This window comes from Symphalangus syndactylus, chromosome 1, assembly GCF_028878055.3.
Source record: "Symphalangus syndactylus isolate Jambi chromosome 1, NHGRI_mSymSyn1-v2.1_pri, whole genome shotgun sequence".
NCBI classification, from domain to species: domain Eukaryota; kingdom Metazoa; phylum Chordata; class Mammalia; order Primates; family Hylobatidae; genus Symphalangus; species Symphalangus syndactylus.
In genome coordinates this window covers 27400876-27422538 of record NC_072423.2, presented here as the reverse complement: position 1 = coordinate 27422538, position 21663 = coordinate 27400876, and the positions used below count along the sequence as shown (strand labels likewise).

The 21663-nt window shown below is 43.3% G+C and overlaps 1 protein-coding gene across 5 annotated transcripts; it reads left to right on the top strand.

Annotated features, from left to right (window-relative positions):
* The first annotated feature begins 1078 nt into the window (after positions 1–1078).
* On the top strand, positions 1079–20899 carry SEC11C (SEC11 homolog C, signal peptidase complex subunit). Of its 5 annotated transcripts, XM_055297640.2 has the most exons (6): positions 1079–1662; positions 11526–11635; positions 14586–14735; positions 17740–17859; positions 19664–19721; positions 20699–20899. In XM_055297640.2, the coding sequence occupies exons 1-6, from the start codon at positions 1576–1578 to the stop codon at positions 20750–20752; spliced, it is 579 nt and encodes a 192-aa protein (XP_055153615.1). In that variant the 5' UTR covers positions 1079–1575; the 3' UTR covers positions 20753–20899. The 5 variants fall into 5 exon arrangements, with proteins under 5 accessions (XP_055153615.1, XP_055153624.1, XP_055153635.1 ...); XM_055297649.2 differs by lacking the exon at positions 19664–19721 and having other exon boundaries at positions 1221–1662; XM_055297660.2 differs by lacking the exons at positions 19664–19721; positions 20699–20899 and adding an exon at positions 19408–19633 and having other exon boundaries at positions 1221–1662.
* Positions 20900–21663: the final 764 nt, after the last annotated feature.

The following is a 21663-nucleotide window of genomic DNA, read 5'->3' as shown; positions in this document are numbered from 1 at the left end:
TTTGTTTTTTCTCTTCTACCCACATATTTCCAAGGCCAGGTGCTGCAGAACACTTTCATATCAGATGCCACTTCCAGTGCGACTTCCTGCCATGGTGCCAGATGCGTTGGCACTGTGGATGGCAGTATTCCCAGAAGCCATTTTTTACACAAGGATGGCAGGAAAGACCATGAACCACATAAATATATTCACTAAACTCAAACTAAATGTATTTCCATCTCGTTTCCTCCTTAGCTGGATCCCCAAAATTCTCCTTGTCCCTCCAACAGGAGGGGAAATGTAATGCAGGTGAAGTTGCAATGCAAAGAAACAGAACTCTTAACCAATAGAAATTGCAATATCTTGCTTTTGAAAATTTTACACATTCTATGGTTAAGTTTCTCCCACACCTTGGGAAACACCTTTGCAATTGAAGGGTCCCAGAACTTACCTTTCATTAGCTTCATGGTAAGTCAGCTTCTGGTATATTTTAAATTGCAACCTGATCCTTTCCCCCAGACCTCCCCATTCAACTTATCTGCTCTTCCTGTTGTCATAGCACCTCCATCCTTTAGGTACTGTATAAATTATCTATTATGTCTGCCTTCGGTAGTATATAAGCTTCATGAGGGCAAGAATCTTTGCTTGTTTTGTTCACTGATGTTTCTCAAATGCCTACAACAAGGCCAGGTGCATGGTAGGTGCTCCATAAAGATTTGTGGATAAATAAATACAATAAATAATGCATAATGCATACACGAGTGAGTGAATGAACCAAAGGTAATCTAGGATCAGAACTGTGATGATCTAGGACTTTTAAATTTAAAACTTTGAGTTATATTCCACTCACTTCCACTTAACCTTGGCCATGTCAATGAACCTTTCTGGGCCTTTGCTTTCTCGTGTATGAAATTAGGTGGTTATGTATCCATTTAATTAATATCCATTGCAACCCAACTATGGTTAAGGCATTCAAAGATACTTCCTTGCATTCAAGTGGTACCACTCAAAATGCAGAATTCAGCGGCCTCAAAAGTCCCGCCTCTTCCCAGCCCCGCCCACCGCAGTCCATCTTTAGGCCCCGCCCCGATTCGGCTCAGCCCGCCCCCAGCGTGGAGGCACCACCTTTTCTCACTGCAGTCATCCAATAGCCAAGATACACGGCTAGGTGATTTGCGAGAGGGAGTTAGGTGTCCTCTTGGCGCCTGACCAGAGTCGGGAAATTCAGCTCTTCTTGAGTAGTCCGGTACCCGAGTTGCCCCCGAGGTATGCGGGGTCACCCGCTGCTCGATGTTCCCTCCGAAGGGTCGGATAAGGCTCCGAAGCCCCGTAGCTGCCCTCCCTAGGAGCCCCGGGTCTTCACTGGCCGAGGTGCCCACCCCGTAGCATTCTGGGAGTGGTAGTTTTCTTCCTTCAGGTTCACTTCTGGCTGGCCAGTGCCCAAGACTAGCGAGACTACGATTCCCAGACGCCCAAGCGAGTCGCCGGTCACGTGGCCGCAAGGACGCTGGGCCGGTGGGCGGGTGCCGGCAAGTGCTCCGCAGCCGTCTGTGACACCCAGAGCCGGCGGGCCGCTAGGTCCCCGGGGACCCTGCTATGGTACGGGCGGGCGCCGTGGGGGCGCATCTCCCCGCGTCCGGCGTAGATATCTTCGGGGACCTGAAGAAGATGAACAAGCGCCAGGTGACGGAGGAGGGTGGTGAGCGCGCCCTGGCCGGGACCGGCTGTGCTAGCGGGGAGTCGGGGCTTCCCGGGCAGGGCTCCGGCAAGGGCAGCTCCCAATGACTGCAGCCGGGCGGCCACCCGAAGCTCCCGCGCTGGGCTCTCAGGCCCTGGGTTCTACGCCCACGTGTGGGCATGGGTGTGCACTTCCTTACCCTGACAAGAGCACAATTAGGGGAGGGTGCAGGAAAGGGGAGAATAGAAACCCCGTGCCATGGAATGTCAAATGTGGTTGAGAAAGCCACAGCCACGCTTGTGGGAGAGATGACTCGGTGAGCGACAGCTCTCTGCGCGTATTTGAAGGGCCACCCGGTAAAGTGGGAACCGATTTCTCTGTGGGGCTTCAGAGGCCTGACTGCCCCGCAGGTGGAAGAGGCAGAAAGGTAGGCGAGAGGGAAGAACTTTCCTACAATGGGAGCTGTCCAGCGACGCCTCCAAAAGCAGTTTCTTCCCAGCCTGGGCAGTTGTTTTTCCCCTGACCGTGGGTCGGGACTAAATAATGCTCCTTGTGCCTAGAGAGCTCACAAGCGGTGCGCAATCATTGTGGACTCAACCAGTGTTCCCAGCGGGATTCCAGAAGGCTTCTCTAACTTCTGAGATGGCTGCACTCTGAATATAGGAGGCAGTGTAGGGTCTTTGGGCACCTGGGGTGGTTGAATTCCCTCTCCTTTGTGAGAGGACCTCAGAGGAAAACGTTCCTCTTGCTCTCTCCTTAGCCACTTATTGGCCATCATCACTGTCTTTGGGTCCTTATCTCTTCACTATAAGGTTAAGAGTGAGTAGGGATTGGAAAGAAAGCCCTCTCAGTCAGGAAAAATACGATTATGTAAGCTTCTAGGTAGAGAATTTGGGGGACCTGTAGGGCCTAAACATCACGGTGGATACTAATGCCACTATTGCTACTAATAAATTGTGCTAAGAAAAATGGGACCTTCCAACCAGGGGGTTTGGATTGTCTTTGAAAATGGTATTAATCCTCATTATTTTGATGGCATCCAGTTTCATTTGCTCCATCATGTTGAGATGGGAGGTGGTGCCCATGGGAGGTCACAACTTACTCCTTTAGGCATATGTGTTTTTTTCCCTCTCACTCTCCTCCCCCTTCCCCAAGTAGAATTTCAGACTAGTGCAGTAGTGTGGGAAAGTTCGATAATTTCTATTTCATCAACCGTGTTTAGGATGTGGTAGTGTCTAGGTGTGCAAAGCTGATAACTCCTGTTTCTGGAAGATGAGTTGTAGTAGAGATTATTACCAGTTTAAAAAAGTAACTGCTAATGGCCTGAGCATTGATGCTGTTCACAAGAATATCCTCTAGGAAGTAGAGCTTTGTTTAAAAATCTAGACTTAATGGCTGGGTTTTTAAAGTGTCTCTAAAATTGGTACTGATTACTGATGGCTATAATTGCAGACTGTCAGAAAAGGCCCTCTGATGAGTGTATTGATCCCTAAACCAGTTTGCCCTTTGGAAGATCAGCTTGTTTTTGCTCTCAGCGATAAGGCCTGCCAGTAGCTGGCTGTATTGCCTGTTTTGCTAGTCTTCTAATTAAAATTCAGCAAGCTCAAATCTACTGCTTCTTGGTACTTTTTTTAAAAGCTTTGTCTTTTTGCTTTTTTTTTTTCTCTTCTTCCCTCCAAAATAGCATCTTATGACACTTTGTCAGGCCTACATGCTCCACCAGTCTTGAAAGCAGGACCTTCTTTCTCTGCTGCCCCTGCTTACTATTAAAGCAGGACCCACATGCAAGACAAGGGCTCTTTGTTTCTGCAGTGAGGAAGAGAGGAAGAAATACAGCTACTGGCAGTGCTGCTGCTGTCAGCCAGAATATTTGGTCTGAAATGTTTGCTTAAAACTCTTAGACATTGGCTGTTTCATCTTTGGTTGACAATGACTGCGTATGGACTTAGTTCTACACTCTGTTGTGAACATTAAGTGCTGAGCATACAAAGTTGGTAGGAAAAGGTGGACAACAGCAAAAGCACCCGTGAAACATGGTAGTTGTTTTTTTTCTCAGACCACAGTCAGCTTGTCAGTAGTTCAATCAAAATCACTTTTCTGGATTCCAGGATTTTAAGCCTAGAATCTCATTAGTAGGTTTCTTAACGTTAAGGTGTTAAAAGTGTGATCTGTGGTTTCTCAGTTTGATTTTTAGATTTTTGTGTATTTGGGCATTTCCTTAGCAGGTAGATGGCTTGCTCAAAGGAAGTTTTTTTGAGGAATTGATTTTGCTTCCCCTTAATGAACTTTTCAAGCATGGGAAATTATACTGGAAATTATATTCTTGGTACGAGGTCTTTACTGGATAAGTGGCAAAATTTTATAATTTGCTTTTATCAGGGTGGAGCCATATGGCTTGAAAACTTGTCTAAAAATGGCAATCTTTGTTTAAAACCATGGTTTGGGGCTTTCCTAATTAGATCTGTAATTCATAATGAAACAGCGGTTATTTATCAAGTCCTTTAAGTCAGGCAGAGCAGGTGGGGAGGTTTTTGAATGTAAATTCCAGTGAACAACTTCTGCTTTAGAGTGACATGACTTGTAAGGCTGATTTTACTTTAGAAGCAGTGTTTTGTTGTTGTTGGAACCTCAATATTTATTGAATGAAGACATGAATGTTTTATCTCTTCTAACGGCTCACTTCTTTGCATTCTTAAATATTTGCTTTGTGATCTTTTTTTCCATTATGCTCTTTGAGCTTATGGTGAAATGGTGTAAAGACTGATTGTTTCATGGCAACTTTCTGGTAAATATTCTTCATTTGATGAGGGATAAAAGACTACATTTGGGTACAGTGTACACTGCTCTGGTGACAGGTGCACTAAAATCTTAGAAATCACCACTAAATAACTTAATCCATGTAACCAGAAAAAGCAATGGTTTAACGTATTATAGCCCAACACTTTGACAATGTCTGCTTAGCACTCCAGTTTCCTTTTTCACTCTCCTGGGAATACAATGATAGTTTCATAATTTGCTATTGACACAGTAGCCAAGTCGCTTTTAAAAATGATGTGTAGGCTGAGTGTGGTGGCTCACGCTTGTAATCCTAGCACTTTGGGAGGCCGAGACGGGTGGATCATTTGAGGTCAGGAGTTCAAAACCATCCTGGCCAACATGGTGAAACCCCGTCTCTACTAAAAATATAAAAATTAGCCAGGTGTGGTGGCACACACCTGTTATCCCAGCTACTCGGGAGGCTGAGGCAGGAGAATCGCTTGAGTCCGGGAGGCGGAGGTTGCAGTGAGCAGAGATTGCGCCATTGCACTCCAGCCTGGGCAACAGAGTGAGACTCCATCTCAAAAAGAAAAAAAAAAGTGTGTAACTTTAATGTTGAATTATATTTATTTTCCTATTTTGATTTATTGCACCAAAATACATTAACAATTATCTTAATTCACTTATGTCCTCACTTTCAGTTGTATCCTTCATTATTGCCTCAAATTACCTATTTTTACAGTTCTAACATTAGCAAGAGACAGTTTTGAGCTCTGCTTTTCCTACCTTACGTCAGTCAGAGTTTGTTTTCAGAATAGAGAATAGTTTAAAGAAGAAAAGTCAATGACTCATAATTTCACTATCCTAAAATAGCTTCCCTTAGCGTCTTGGGGCATCTCTTTGTGTTTGTTTGATCATTTGGTGAGATCCTACTGCAGCTTACATTTTTCACTCAACATACTGTGTTTGGTCATGTCATTAAAGTTCCTTTTTATTTTCCTCCCCCAACCCAACCTGCTTTCTCCTCCACTCCCATTAAGTTCTTTATGCATTGTTTTAAATAGTGGAGTAATCTGCCATTTTCTTTTTCTTTTTTCTTTTTTTTTTTTTTTTTTTTTTTGAGATGGAGTCTTGCTCTGTCACCCAGGCTGGAGTGCAGTGGCGCGATCTCGGCTCATTGCAACCTCTGCCTCCCGGGTTCAAGCGATTCTTGTGCCTCAGCCTCTTGAGTAGCTGGGATTACAGGTGCATGCGCCACCATGCCCGGCTAATTTTTGCATCTTTAGTAGAGATGGGGTTTCACCGTGTTGGCCAGGCTGGTCTTGAACTCCTGAGCTCAGGTTATCCGCCCACCTCGGCCTCTCAAAGTGCTGGGATTTCAGGCGCGAGCCATACCGCACCTGGCCCCATTTTCTACTCAGTTATTTCCATACTGTTGCTCGTTTATTTCCTTTTCCACATTATTAGAATTAAGACTGTAATGAATGTCTTCAGGCCATAATTCTCAACCTGCCTTTAGTTTAGACTGAATTCCTGGAAGTAGGATTACGGGCCAAGAGTAACCTCTTAATACTAATGCCAAATAGCTTTCAGAATGGCTTATCAATTTGTATCCCCATCACAGTGTATTCTTGCCAGCACTAAATATTAGTATTAACAACTTCAACAAAAAACCAGACACTTTAAATTTCTTAGGCAAAGGCTAGGTGTGGTGGCTTACGCCTATAGTCCCAGCACTTTGGGAGGATTGCTTGAGGCTAGGATGTTCAAGATCAGCCTGAGCAACATAAAAAGACCCCATTTCTACCAAAGAAAAAAATTTAGAACTACCCAGGCATGCCAGGACATGCCTGTAGTCCAGCCACTTGGGAGGCTGAGGTGGGAGGGTCCACTGAGCCCAGGAGTTTGAGGCTGCAGTGAGCTATGATTGCACCACTGCACTCTAGCCTAGGCGACTGGGTGAAACCCTGTATCTTGAAAAAAAAAAAAGTTGCTAAAAACAAAAAAAAATGGAAGGGGTTGCAAGGAGGGTAGAGGCAGGATTATTGGTTTGAACATTTTTTATGTTTATTTACTACTTGTATTTTCTCTTTGGAAAATTATAGTTTTAAGCTTTTACCTTTTTCTGTTGGAATTTTAGTGTTTTTCTTATTGCTGATTTGTTTGCACTCACCATTAAAGATGTTTATTTTATCACTATTTATTCAACAAATTGAATACTTAACTTTTTGCCAAACCCATGTTGAATCTTGAGGATACAGCTATGAGCAAGACTGAAATGATCCCTACCTTTGTGGAATGTAAGGTCTAGTGCAAAAGACACATTAGGTAATTATATGCTTAATTATGATGCTGATGAACAATAAAAAGAAATACAGGATGCAGTGAGAATATATAATAGGAAGACCTAGGCTGGCCAGAGTGGAGGTTGGCAAACCCCATTGCACCACCTGTTTTTGTAAAGTTTTATTGGCACACAGCCATGCTCTTTCTTTTACATATTGTCTATGGCTGCTTTCCTGCTACATTGGCAGGGCTGAGTAGTTTCAATGAGACTATGTGGTCCCCGTAAACATAAAATATTTACTGTCTAGCCCTTTACACAAAAATTGCTGATTTCTGGTCTAGCCGGTCAGGGCAGGGCAGGGTTCTGTTGGACACTGACATTTAAAGGTGGTTGTAAAGGTGAGTGTTTGGTAAACTAAGGGGTCCAGGGAGGGAGCCTTCTGGGTAAAGGCCCTGGGATGGAAAGAAGCATGTGAGGTGGAAGCATGGACAGATACTACCAGTGCAGCTGGGGTGAGGCGAGCTTCACGAGCTGAAGCGGGGCTGCGGGGTTATATCAGATAGGGCCTTAGAGGTCATATTGTAGTTTAGTCTTCATCCTCAGAGTAGTGGGATGCAATCAAAGGGCTTTAGGCAGGGCATAGACAACCAGGTGACCAGATGTGCATTTGAAAACCAGTACAGTCAAGCACCATATAATGACGTTTCCATCAATGGTGGACCACATACACGATGGTGGTCCCATAAAATTATACCATATTTTTACTGTGCCTTTTCTATGTTTAGTTACATAAATACTTACCAGTGTGTTACAGTCGCCTGTAGTATTCAATACAGTAGCATGCTGTACAGGTTTCTAGCCTAGGAGCAATATGCTACATCGTATAGCTTAGGGGTATAGTAAGCCACACCATCTGGGTTTGTATAAGTACACTCTATGATGTTCAGACAACAATAAAATCACCTAACAACGCATTTTTCAGAATGTGTCTGTCATAAAGTGGCTCATGGCCTCCCTGAGTGTAGCACAGAGAATGGATTGGAAGAGGTGTGCATGGGCATTAGGAGACCTGTCATGAGGCTCTCACAGCAGCCTGATGGGCCCCGTTGGTGATATGATGAGAATGGCGGCAGTTGGAATAGAGAGACCTGGACAAACTCCAGACAAGTTTGGAAAGCCAGAATGTATAGAATGAATGGGTAGGGGGTGGCTCCCAACAGCAGGGTGATAATAATGTCATTTACTGAGAGAAGGATCCCTAGCACTGAAAGCTTTTGGAGAAGTTAAGTTTAATTTTGACATGTTGAGGATGGGGTATCTTTAAAGACATGTAAGTGGAAACGTCAGGTAGGCAGTTGGAAGTCTCTGAATTGGGAGTAGTTAGCATGATGGGACCAATGCCAGCATTCAGGTAGAGGAGGAGGTTCAGGTAGAGGAGGAGCAACTGGCAGGAAGACAAGAAAGTGGTGAGAAGTGGATGGCATGCCATCCTGGAAGGCAGGGGCCGAGGGTTTGAAGAAATGATCATGTGTGTTGAGAGCTGCTGGAAGGTCAGGTAAGGTGAGGGCCGACAGTTACCGTTCGGATTTAGTGAGCATGTGACTGACTATGTAGGTTGAGGACTGAATATAGATGGTGAAGAAGGGGAGCAACTTGGGGTAGACACTGTTTTGAGAAGAGCTGTGAAGGAGAAGGGAGAGTGTGAAAGCTGGAGGAGGATGTGAGGTGGAGGAAGGGCTTGCGATGGGAGAGTCTTTAGCCGATGGGAGGAGGGGGTATAGAGCCGTGATTCAACTTTCAATGCACCTCAGAATCACCCCACCCCTCCCAGTGATCCAGCTGGTCTGGGATGGACTTTCCAGGGCTTCCCCAATGATTCTGAGGTGCAGCCAAGGTTGAGAACCAATGGTATAGAGCAGTGGTTCTCAGCTGTGATTCCCACGCCAGCAGCTTTCGTGTCACCTGGGAATGTGTCTGAAGTGCAGTCCTCAAGCATCGCCAGCTGATCCTAGTGCATGCTGATGCTTGCACTGCTGCTAAAGAACGGTCCACAGAGTGAGACTCCATCTCAAAAAAAAAAAAAAAAAGAACGGTCCACACACTGAGAAGTCAGAACCACATAGAACCACCTGGCAAGTCTCTATTTGGACTTCCTAGGTGTCTTTCAGTCCGCCTTTTCCAGGCCTTGTGTATTTTAAACTGTATTTAAACTGTGTTTAAAACTGTATTTTAAGTTGTACTCAATGCTCAAAAAGAGTTCATACCACCACATTCCATCTCAGTTAATATTAAATTTGGATAGTTGAGGAAAATGATGTTGCCCAGAGCCACGTGATCCAGGTCCTCACTCCAAACTCAATTCAAAAGGATGTTCTGGAAAGCTGGTAGGGAGCTAAGGTGGGATCTAACCTGTCTAACGTCACTGCCTCCAAAACACTAAAACTATATTAATAGCAAGGAGAGTTTAGAAGGTATCAGTTACTCCAGGATATGCCCAGGAAAGGAAACAAGATCAGCCAAATACTAGAAGCTGGAAAACAGATGGAAGAATGGGAACTGGCACAGCCAGAGAAAGCCAGGATGTGAGCGGCACTGGGGGAGGCTGTGGCTCTTCAGGTTTGTGAGGCAGAGAGAGTCCTCAGAGACCCAGGAATTGGTGTCCCCAGAACTGAAGGCGAAGGGGAGGTTAGGGTTGAAATAAATTTGATTGGGTAGAAAAGCAGAGAAGCAGTGAGACCCCTCGCTCTCCTGTGTCTTCCACCCAGAGGCCTCACCCTCCTCAGCAGAGGTCTGGGAGTTCATTCCCTGGAGAGAAGAACAGAAATCTCTGGAGGAAGGGCTGCCAGGCCTGGTAGGGGTTGTGGCTCCCACCCTGTAAGTGACTGTGCACACTGCATGCTGAGGGTAGAAAAACAGAAGTGAGGGGTGAAGGACCTGACAGAACATGGGTCCTCAGGTGTACACAGAAGTGAGCACAGATGCCAGGAGAATAGGCACCTGCGGCCCGGTGGAAGGGGGTCATTGAACCAGAGACCCACGTGGGGATAGAGCCATTTTGGTTCTAGGGTGTGTTGCTGAGAGTGGGTGGTCCCAGTGGAGGGAAGATCTTTGGAGATGTGGATGGAGGCCCAGGAATTGAGACAGCACAGTGTTGATGGACCACCCACCTGGCTCTGCAGATCATCCCAACAACTGCAGGGTTGTGAAGAGGAAGATTGAGGCAGGTACTAAAGTAAGGAGCCTCCTTGGAGGGTGGTGCTGGCAATGCCGTGAGGGGCTTTGATTTTGAGTGGTACTAGCCACAGCAGCGTTAGTCCCTGTTGTGCCTGGAAGGAAGGTGGATGTTTGGGCTGACAGGTCGGCTCCAGCCTGACAGGGTGTTGGCACATGGGCAGGTGTTGTTTTCTCCTTTAGTCACCAGGAGTTGGCAGGTGCAGCAGGCAGCTGTCAGCAAGGAAGAGCCTGTGCTTCAGCCTGTGCTATGCTGCAGGGAGCAAGGCAAGCCCCGTGGGTCTAAACGCAGTGGTCTGAGGTGGAGCGGGTGGGCTTCCACCTCCTTCTCCGAGCTGATGGAACTAGTGCTTATGCATCAACTCGTGTGACCGTCCCATCTGTGCTCTTTTTTTTTGAGACGGAGTCTCACTCTGTCGCCCAGGCTGGAGTGCAGTGGCGCGATCGCGGCTCACTGCAAGCAAGCTCTGCCTCCCAGGTTCACGCCATTCTCCTGCCTCAGCCTCCCGAGTAGCTGGGACTACAGGTGGTCGCCACCACACCTGGCTAATTTTTTTGTGTGTTTTTTAGTAGAGACGGAGTTTCACCGGTAGCCAGAATGGTCTTGATCTCCTAACCTTGTGATCTGCCTGCCTCGGCCTCCCAAAATGCTGGGATTACAGACGTGAGCCACTGTGCCCAGCCCCACTTGTGCTCTTTTTTTTTTTTTTTTTTTGAGACGGAGTCTCACTCTGTGGCCCAGGCTGGAGTGCAGTGGCGCAATCTCGGCTCACTGCAAGCTCTGCCTCCCGGGTTCACGCCATTCTCCTGCCTCAACCTCCCAAGTAGCTGGGACTACAGGCGCCTGCCACCATGCCCTGCTAATTTTTTTTGTATTTTTTTAGGAGAGATGAGGTTTCACCATGTTAGCCAGGATGGTCTCGATCTGACCTCATGATCCACCCGCCTCGGCCTCCCAAAGTGCTGGGATTACAGACGTGAGCCACCGCGCCCGGCCCCCACTTGTGCTCTTAACCAAATATTTGTTATTTACCTTTTAAAACATTTATGAAAAATTTAAACATCCAGGTGTTTAGAGTTTCTGTTCACTGGTTTTAAAATGTCATTTTTAGAGCAGGATGGCCTCATTGCCAAGCACTATAGGACTCCGAAGCTTCCATTTGAGGCTAAAGGTAGTTCTAGGTGAATCCACAGTGTGTGGATCTGGGTTAGACCTGTGCTGACCATGCTGCGCTGTGTCTGGGACTGGTCTGCTTCGGGAGGCTCTGGTGGCGGGCCTTGAGTAGTGGAACTCTCTAGGGTATAAGGTGCTGGGAAATCCCAAAGAGGTGATGAGGGTCTCCTGGAAGCTTTAACAAGACAAGCCTCACAGATTGCTCTTTTTTTCCTCCCTTCTCTCTCACTTAAGGAGAGATGATATTTGCAAGGCTCTTTCCAGGGACAGTTGAAATACTGCAGAATTTTGTACGTTGTGTTAGTTTCCTGTCCCAAAATTGTGTCTTTGAAAAAGTTTGATAAGTGCATCTCCAGCTTCACAGGTTGGTGGATCTTCTGCTATTGGTTTTCATCGTGGTTTCCTCTTTTTCATTCCAGCTCTATTACCAGGTTTTAAACTTCGCCATGATCGTGTCTTCTGCACTCATGATATGGAAAGGCTTGATCGTGCTCACGGGCAGTGAGAGCCCCATCGTGGTGGTGCTGAGGTAGGTCCCCAAGGCTGGCCTCCAGCTTCCAGCCTCCATCACAAAGGCTGCCCTGGGCCTGAGGAGCGGGGCAGCCTTAAGTAAAAACCTGCATGACAGCTAAAATGCAAGATTTTAATTGGATAAATTATTAGTCTTTATTAATATCTATTTTGAAAATGTTTCATTTTTTTTTCTGGCTTTTGAAAAATCTTATCTTTCTTAGTAGACATTTTAGAGCTTTAACCATGTTGATGCTCGTGTACCTAATCCATTTCAAATGACAATTTAATAATATGTGGTATTCATGCATTATTTCTATACAAATTGATTTTTAAACAGAACTAAAAATGTTACTTCATTCTCTTTGTACCAAACAGGCAGAGGGAGTCTGTATCCCCAGCGCGTAGCATTGTGTCTAGTATTTTTTTCAAGCTTCTTCAGTAATACTGGTGTATTGATGGCTACTATCTTCTTGAGACTATGATGCTTATAAAAGTACAGCATGTTTATTTTGGAGAAGTTAACACTAGAGTTAACTTCACACAGCCATAAAGCCATCCAAGGGGTAAAACTTAACATCAACTTGAAATCAAATGGCCGTGTTTGGGAACTGATAGGTGCTTCAAGACGCTGTCTGGTGTGTCTTAGGCCATCAAATCTGTTGTTTTCAAGGTGGCATGGTGGGCTATGGCAGCAACTTGGGCAGAGTCACAGCCTATCAGTGCAGGAGCTGAGGCCAGAACACAGGGCTCTTAGCTCCCAAACCAGTGCCCTTTCCCTCTACCAGGCCTTGCCACCACCTCGTGGGGCCATAGCCGTGATCCACGCCTCACCAGGCCGCCCTCATGTGGTTGGCCAAGGGGCACACTTCTAGAGATCGAGTTTTCATGAATTTCATGAATTTAGAAGCCTGAGGACAGCCTAGCTCACAGCAGAGCTGTGGGACCTCCGACCCACTCGTGTTCACACAAAGCACTCGTGTGCTTTGGGGAGGCCCCCGGGGTTGGGGTGGGTAGATGGGGAGTGGGGAGAAGGGAAGCACACTCATGGATTTAGGAAACCTTAGCCTTGCTCCACCGGCAACAGCTCCACCTTTATGTGTTTTATGTGGTTATACTTCCTGGTAAGATTTCATTTGAAGGAAGGATTTTAAGGCTTTTTTTTTTTTTTTTTTTTTTTTTTAAAGAAGAGGGAATTTAAAACCTCAAATTTAGATGGACCCTCTCCCTTAACAGCTAAGGAACCTGAGGCCCAGTGAGGCCAAGCCTCAAGCATCTCCCAGTAACTTTTGGCAGAGCCAACATTAGATCTGAGATTTCCTGGCCCTCCTCAAATCTCACAGACACATTTGCACACAGAAGGTAGTGTGATATTGCTGCACTTAGGGACTTTTTTTTTTTTTTTAAAGCATCCTTTGTAATGTTAAAGCAATTTGGTTTGTCAGCATAAACCAATGACATCCCTAAGGGATGTGTGGTTTTTGGGAGGATCTGGCCCATGAGGAAAGCAAGTAGACAATGATATTAGTGAAACATTGAAAAGAACTCCTCTCCTGATAGGACATGATAGTGATCCTTGATGTCCAACTTCAGGACACCTGTGGCCTCTGCAGTCTGTGCAGGGATCTTTTCCTAGCTGCAGTTCCCTTAACCATAACTTTTCTATCAACATCTTCCCACTGTATCTTCAGGAATTTTGTTGAAGGAGTAAAGATGAAGCCACAGGTGAAGAAATTATCTTAAGCATTTTAGCTTTTTTTTTTTTTAACCCTGAAACAATTATGTTTTATTTTCAGTAGAAGACAAAATAGAATTTCATATTGGGGGGCAGAAAAAACTCAATTGTTTTGACTGTGATGTTTTCTCTTAAGTCAGTTGTATTTCTAGCCCTTTTCCTCCGTCATTCAGATTGGCTGATTTTGAATGCTTCATCCATGACCATACTTAGTGGCACTGGTTTCACTTAAATGTAAACCTATCAGAAGGTACTTAGTGACAGGCTGCATTTCTCCTTGCCACCTTCTGCACCTGCTGAGATGTTCAAGGTAGGCCAGGCTGGAGGGGAAGGAGGGCCAGCTTCCCGAAGTCCTGTTGGAAGCCATGGTTTTCTTTGTTTCTGCTAGAGCACCATGGAGCTTCAGCGGTTCATTCTCCTCGCGTTCTTCCTGCTCAGCAGCCGTTACTCATCCTTGGTTGCACAACCCCCGTCAAGCTGTGTTTCTAGGTCTTATTTTCTCACGTATTAAAACAAAGCATGAGCAAATATATATAATGAATTTTTAAAATTTCAGCTTCCAGCATATTGCAGTTTACTTTGAATCCACCAAAGATTTTGGCACAGGTTTAAATCGGTATCATGTGGAATTATTTATTGACTTCCGCAATAACCCAGTCAATGTTTGTTAGAATTGGGCTTTTGTAGAATATGGTGGAAAAGATGCTGGTGCAGGAGGCGAAAGACTTGGGTTCCAGTTTTGTCCCAGCCCTCAGTTTGGCATCAGGGCGAGTCCTGCTCCCCAAGTGCATTCATGTGTTCCTCATTTCTTAAGTAAGTATTGCAGTATCCTAAGTGCTGGGGATCTGCTCTAAAATGAAAGGATTTCCCTAGGTGATTAACTAGCTGTAAGCCTGCAGTTCTAGAGGAAAACACTACTATATTTGTAGATCCAGGACTTTTTTTAAAGCTAAAAATTGGTAGCTTTTACTTCAGAGTTGACATAATCCTGGTTTCTTTTCTACCTGATACAAACTGCAGAGGGTCCTGTCAGTGCTCATGACACGTTAAGCTCGGTAGAATTCATTTCCTTTCGCACACGTTACCACCTTGAGCAGTGAAGAAGGAAGCCACATTGGCTCGTTTTATAGCTCCTGAGACCTACTTGACTATTGAGTTTCACCTCTGACATGTTTATTCTGATCGCCTTTTGGACACAGGGTAATGCTGATACTGACTTTGTGCTTCTTTCCAGTGGCAGTATGGAGCCGGCCTTTCACAGAGGGGACCTCCTGTTCCTCACAAATTTCCGGGAAGACCCAATCAGAGCTGGTGAAATAGTTGTTTTTAAAGTTGAAGGACGAGACATTCCAATAGTTCACAGAGTAATCAAAGTTCATGAAAAGTAAAGAGGCTTTATTTCTTTTTGGTTTTGTTTTGTAAATTTTTGGTAGATTCGTGGCTAATTAGAAACTAGTAAAAGCACTGGATTATGTTCTGAGTTCTGCCATTGACTCACTGGGTGACTTTGGACCAAATGCTTAACTCTTTCTGTAGGATGGGAGTTGTAGTAGTTAAACCCATAGTAACTCACAGAGTGATTATGAGAATTAAACGAACTAATGCTTACTAAAGCAATTCAGAAACTTAAATTGCTGCACAAATATAAGGTGTGATGTATTATGACGTGTTAGTTATTTGAAGGAGCTGAAAGAAAATCAAGTCACATTGCAACAGAGGATGGTTTTGTTATGAAAATTATTTTCTGAAATGCAAAAAAACCTAGCTGTTTTTCTATGTTACTTTGGCCAAAGTGGCATTTTCGGCAGTAATATTAGTCCTGGATGGATAAAAATTCCTTTTCCAACTTATCTCATGATTTGGTCATTGCATATTCTGCATTAATTTTCCACCACCCCATCCCCCACTCCCCAAACAGCCTTGCTGTTAATACCAGCCATGACTTACTTATTAAGACCCTTTTCTGGAACCGGAAACATTTACTTCTTGCTCAAATATGTAGAGTTCTCATGAGAGAGTACTTCACATGATTGGTAAAAAAATGTTACATTTCATATACTTGGTTATTCATTTACCTTTATGCAGCTTAGTATGGATTTTTATCTGTATGAGTCATAGAATTAAATTTAGGTATGCGTAGGTATGTTTTTAAATAATGGAGCATTTCTCACTGTGTATGTGTGTGTGTGTGTGTTTGAGTTTGAGAGAGAGAGGTAACTACTTGTACATATCTGGTATTAGATTCCCATTCCATTCACTGCTTCTTTTTTTGAGACGGAATCTCACTCTGTCACTTAGGCTGGAGTGCTATGGTGCGATCTCTGCTCACTGCAACTTCCACCTCCCGGGTTCAAGCGACTCTTCTGCCCCAGCCTCCCGAGTAGCTGGGACTACAAGCATGCACCATCATGCCTGGCTAATTTTTTTTTTTTTTTTTTTTGAGGCTCTGTCTCCTAGGCTGGAGTGCAATGGCGTGATCTCAGCTCACTGCAACCTCCGTCTCCTGGGTTCAAGCAGTTCTCCTCCCTCAGCCTCTCAAATAGCTGGAATTACAGGCACGCGCCACCACACCCGGCTAATTTTTGTATTTTTAGTAGAGATGGGGTTTCGCCATGTTGGCCAGGCTGATCTCGAACTCCTGACCTCAGGTGATCCACCCGCCTTGGCCTCCCAAAGTGCTAGGATTACAGTTGTGTGCAACCGTGCCCGGCCCATTTACTGCTTCTTCACAGGTGTACCCCACAGATATTGATACTTATTCACTTCACATTACTCTAAACATGAGAACAATCCAGTTTCAACCTGTGCTGATACACTGGTCCTGTACTAACGGTTACTTGATGCCTACCTGTTAGATTCCTGAGGAAGAAGCATCCTCAGTCGTGATGTGACAGTACTCGCACTGACTTGCAATTAATTTCTAAAGATGATCATTTGTTCCAAGTTGAGGAAATGATGATTATGTGCTCTAATTTGCATGAATTATGAGAGACTGTCAGGATTTTTATCCTGATTTCCTTTATAACCATGGCTGCAAATCAGCTTGCTCTTTTTGATATGGTTTCAAATCTTTGGGGGCTTTTGGCATTTTATCTCATTATACTAGTGCATTCTTTTTTCATCTGTCTTATTGAAAGAAGACCCTCTTTACAGCTCCATAATACTACAATATTATGTTTCTAGAGTCACGGCTATCTGAGCACCAGTTTAGAATGCTTAAAATGAGTGCCACATGTCTCTTTAACACACTGGTGTTGTGCCATTTGTGAGTCTTGTTTCCTTGCAAATTCGACTTTATACTACCGTGGTCAGTGGTGAAGGAAATAATGCAGTAACAAATTCTGCATTTGGCAAGGAAAAGGAAATCTGAGGACAGCCTAGAGCACACTTGCATTTAAATTACCTTGTGCTCAAATCTGTGTGATCTAGGATCAAGTTTATATCTAGAGTGAAGAGGAATATCATCCATGTTAACAAATTGTTCTATGAGGCTGGGCGCGGTGGCTTATGCCTGTAATCCCAGCACTTTGGGAGGCCGAGGGGGGTGGATCACTTGGGGTCAGGAGTTCTAGACCAGCCTGGCCAACATGGCGAAACCCCATCTCTACTAAAAATACAAAAATTACCTCAGTATGGTGGCTCACACCTGTAATCCCAGCTACTCAGAGACTGAGGCAGGAGAATCGCTTGAATCTGGGAGGCAGAGGTTGCAGTGAGCTGAGATCACACCATGGCACTCCAGCTTGGGTGACAGAGCAAGACTCCATCTCAAACAAACAAACAAATAAACAAAAAACCAAATTGTTCCATGAGGTCTAAGAATGAAAACAGTTCAAGTCCAACACAGGTTGTTAAACCAGCTTCATGTCCTGACTTCTGACCTATTCTGACTTGAGGTGAATGAAGTGAGCCTGGCAAAGCTCCTTGTCAGCAGTGTTTTTGTGTGTTATGAATCTGGACTTGAAAGAATTGCACAGTGGTGATTCACATGATTTTGCCCACTGATGAATGACACTAATACACTTGTTTACAGGTTAAAAAATGTCAGGTCCTAGTTTATTCGTCATTCCCAGAAGCCATGTGGTAAGAAGGAATTCTTCATTGTGTGCTGTGCTGGAAGCAAATTGTTGCCCTTGTGCTTGGTCATGCTTTTTGTTGTCAAGGTTACTTGAGTGTTTTGGAATTTAAGTCTACAAAACTGTCATTAGATTTGTGCTTCAGTTGAATGGTTGTCTTAAGCAGTCATCTTAGACTAAAGGAAGGTCAGGTTATCTTTGACTGTTTTTCTGAATGCTCCTGTCTGACAGTAAAGTCTTGGGTGGACTAATATTTTTGTAATGATGCTGTGCTGAAAATAATTTTTGAGAGGACATTATTTTGCTTTCCAGAGATAATGGAGACATCAAATTTCTGACTAAAGGAGATAATAATGAAGTTGACGATAGAGGCTTGTACAAAGAAGGCCAGAACTGGCTGGAAAAGAAGGACGTGGTGGGAAGAGCAAGAGGGTGAGGATTCACCTTTAAATTATATAGAAGTTTATGAAAAACACTTAGAAATGAAGAAATTAAATCAATAGGCTAATGAGTCGTTAATTACAAATATGACATATCAGGAGAGTTCTAAGCAGTTCTAGTTTATCCTGTGAAGACTAAATACAACTTAGAAATTCCTAAAGACCTAAAATCTAAAACCGAACCCAATTACGTTATCTATATGATGGGTTCAAATCTGTTTAAAAATAAATCCAGCCAGGCACAGCAGCTCACACCTGTAATCCCAGCACCTTTGGGAGGCCAAGGCAGGAGGATCACTTGAGCCCAGGAGTTCAAGACCAGCCTGAGTAATACAGGGATGCCCCATCTCTATTAATAAAAATTAAAAACAATTTGTTCTAAAAAAAGCAGAAAAATAAATCCTCACTGAGAGATTAGTTATTTGCAGATTTTAAATAACCATTACAAGAAAGCCTCCCAGAGATAACCACTGTTTAACATTTCAGGGAATGCTGTAGATACTCTCTGGGCTGGTACAGATGTGTGTTATGCATATATATAATTTTACTTAGAATTTGATTGTTTTTGACCCAACAGGAAGTTGGAAATAGCTTTTCATGTCAAATCTACATCTATATCTTTTTAAGTGGCTACAAGCTGTTTTATTGTGAATAATTATTTATTTAACCAATCCCCTTTTGGTGGACACTTAGATTATTTCCTATTTTTCACAACTAAAAACATTTCTGTGATACACCTTTTAGTATTCATCTTTGTATAGTTGTCCAGCAATGAGTTCTGCTTCTGATTGACATAACAGAGAATGTATCCTCATTAAAAACCACAAAAGGGAATTCTTCCCCTCTCTTGGCAACCCTTTTTATGTTTAACAGCCATTAGAAATGTTTTTTTATCTTACCTAAATCTCACTAGCTTTTTAAGGCTGGAGAGACTGGCTCCCATTTTGTCAGATTTAGCGTTATTAGTCAGATTGTGGCTTACGGCTTCTTCCTACTCCTTTAACCATTTTTCCTTGTTGCATTTTCACTTGAATATCTCCGGGGGATCAGGAGGGCTTCAGTTAGTTCATCCTGTCTTTCTAGACACTCTGGCGAAAGGCTTTGGATAAGAGAGAGGATGGAACTACTGATTTATAAAAGACTGGAGGGTACCTATGGGTGTGTTACCTTGTTTCCCATGAGCAGAGATGATTGAGACCTGGGTCAATCTGATTACATATTGCTGTTAATTTTGTGAGCATAATCGTTGGCTGGTTTATGTACTGAACCTCCTCTCTCTGGGATCATAATCATATTTGAGTATAAGTTATGGTATTCACATTTGTATTTGCTACCCAATACATTTATTTGTTATATCTGACAAGCACTGGGAAATGAAAATAATTATTTGCATTACAAACTCATTATTCATGTACTTTGAAAGCTTTATCTAACAGCAGTTTTTATATGGGCTATCTGAATCTTCTCTTCTAAATAAAAACTAGATATGTGAAAGTTGCCTATTCTTTTTGTACAAGCGGCTTAACTATTTTAATTGTAGCAAGTGAAGACAACCAGCATCACTATCTATCTCAACCCAAGTGCCTACTTAGAAAACTTGTCCTGGCTGCCAGTGCTGACGCTCCTTACTAATAAAGCTGTTTGAGACAGGGCTGAATACATCCTTACAGCCCCGGTCAGTGGCATTCCCTCGTACAATTCATTTCTTAAGACTGATTTATAGTGTTTTCAGATGTTGCCATCATCATGTTATATAAGCAACTTTTATATCTCTTGCTTTTTATCCCACAATTTAGGTTTTTACCATATGTTGGTATGGTCACCATAATAATGAATGACTATCCAAAATTCAAGGTAGGCATTTATGTGTGTCTATATTTATTTACTTCATTAAATATTGGAGCTTTTACTTGTGCAACTGTAAACAGGCAGTCTTCTTAAAACATGTTGCCATTAATAGGCCTGCAGAGTATCTGTAGTTAACTACATATTAATGTAGTCATTTAAAGTAGCAACACTTAAATTAGTTATTTAAAATAGCTACTTTCCCCTTGTATGTTCAGTGTTCTAAAATGGCATTTATCTAATTGTTGCTTTTTATTATGGAAATTTTCATACACACACAAAAGTAGTACCATAAACCAGTAATGCTTACCTCTCAACTTCAACAAAAATGGTATCTCTCTCTCTCTCTCTCTCTCTAAATATATATATACACATATATATATATATATATACACACACATATACATATGTATATATATATATTTTTTTGGACGGAATCTGGCTCTGTTGCCCAGGCTGGAGAGCAGTGGCACAATTTCGACTCACCACAACCTCCACCTCCCGGGTTCAAGTGATTCTTCTGCCTCAGCCTCCCTAGTGGCTGGGATTACAGGTGCCGGCCACCACGCCCAGCTCATTTTTGTATTTTTAGTAGAGATGGGGTTTTGCCATGTTGGACAGACTGGTCTCGAACTCCTGACCTCAGGTGATCTGCCCACCTTGGCCTCCCAAAGTGCTGGGATTACAGGCGTGTATCTATATTTTTTTAAAAAATCACTTGACAAACAATGGGAAACCTGCGTAGGAGTAAGCACTGCATTTGCTGTGTTTGTTCGTTGTCTGATCTTTAGTCCATCAGTATATTTTTGGGTTTTTGACCATAATGTAGCATTGAACAGCTCATTTAGAGAACAAGGCATGGGGGGAAGAGGTAATCTTTTGATTCTGTCCTCAGCTCAGTATTTAATGGACTTCATCTGAATACATTTACAGACCAAATTTCTTTGTAGACCTCACAGTGATTTTCCATTGTGTTTTCTTTCCAGTATGCTCTTTTGGCTGTAATGGGTGCATATGTGTTACTAAAACGTGAATCCTAAAATGAGAAGCAGTTCCTGGGACCAGATTGAAATGAATTCTGTTGAAAAAGAGAAAAACTAATATATTTGAGATGTTCCATTTTCTGTATAAAAGGGAACAGTGTGGAGATGTTTTTGTCTTGTCCAAATAAAAGATTCACCAGTAAAGATGGTTTTCTTTTGTGGACTCTGATTCGAATCTGCTGAATCTCTCTGCCAACTGTGGGAGACTCTACACTGAGTGTGAGGGTCTGCACCACTTCAAGAACCAGGCAGGCTATTTAGGGTCTGGCCTGCTAGTGGGGCAAGGCATGGTCCACATGTGTAGTTGTAATGTCTGAGTTTCAAAATTAAAATTCTTAATATAATGACATTTCTGGGGGGAAACAAAGAGGCCCCTAAAAGGACATAGTTTCTTATTAAAGTGTAATCTGAGAAACTAAGAAAGTCAAAACCTTTTAGAAGGAAGGGATGTAATCTGCTTTGTTTTGTGGTATGATATATCTTGAGATAGTTTGTTAAATTATTTGAAAAGTGTTTAATAAATGATTAAAAATGGTGCATACTCCTTTGAAAAATTGCAAAAACTCCAGAAGGGTAAAAGTTGAAAATTGCAAAAACTACAAAAGGTCTCTTTCGTCAGTCTTCCCTTTCTACTTCCCAGGGATACCCACCATTAAATTAGATATTTGCACTATATAGAGTCCTGCCGAGAAAGTAGACCCTCTTTCAAGTATTTATCAAGCACTTTTACCCAGCCGCTGTCTGATGTGCTAGAGGTACAAAGTCCCAGCCCTGACGGAGCTCACACTGGAGTAGGACAAACAGATAACACACGAGCCTAAGATTTCGGGTACTGGTCATTGCTATGAAGAAAGATAAAGCATGTTAAGCAGATAGAGGGTGACAGAGGACACTGCTTTTCAGATGGA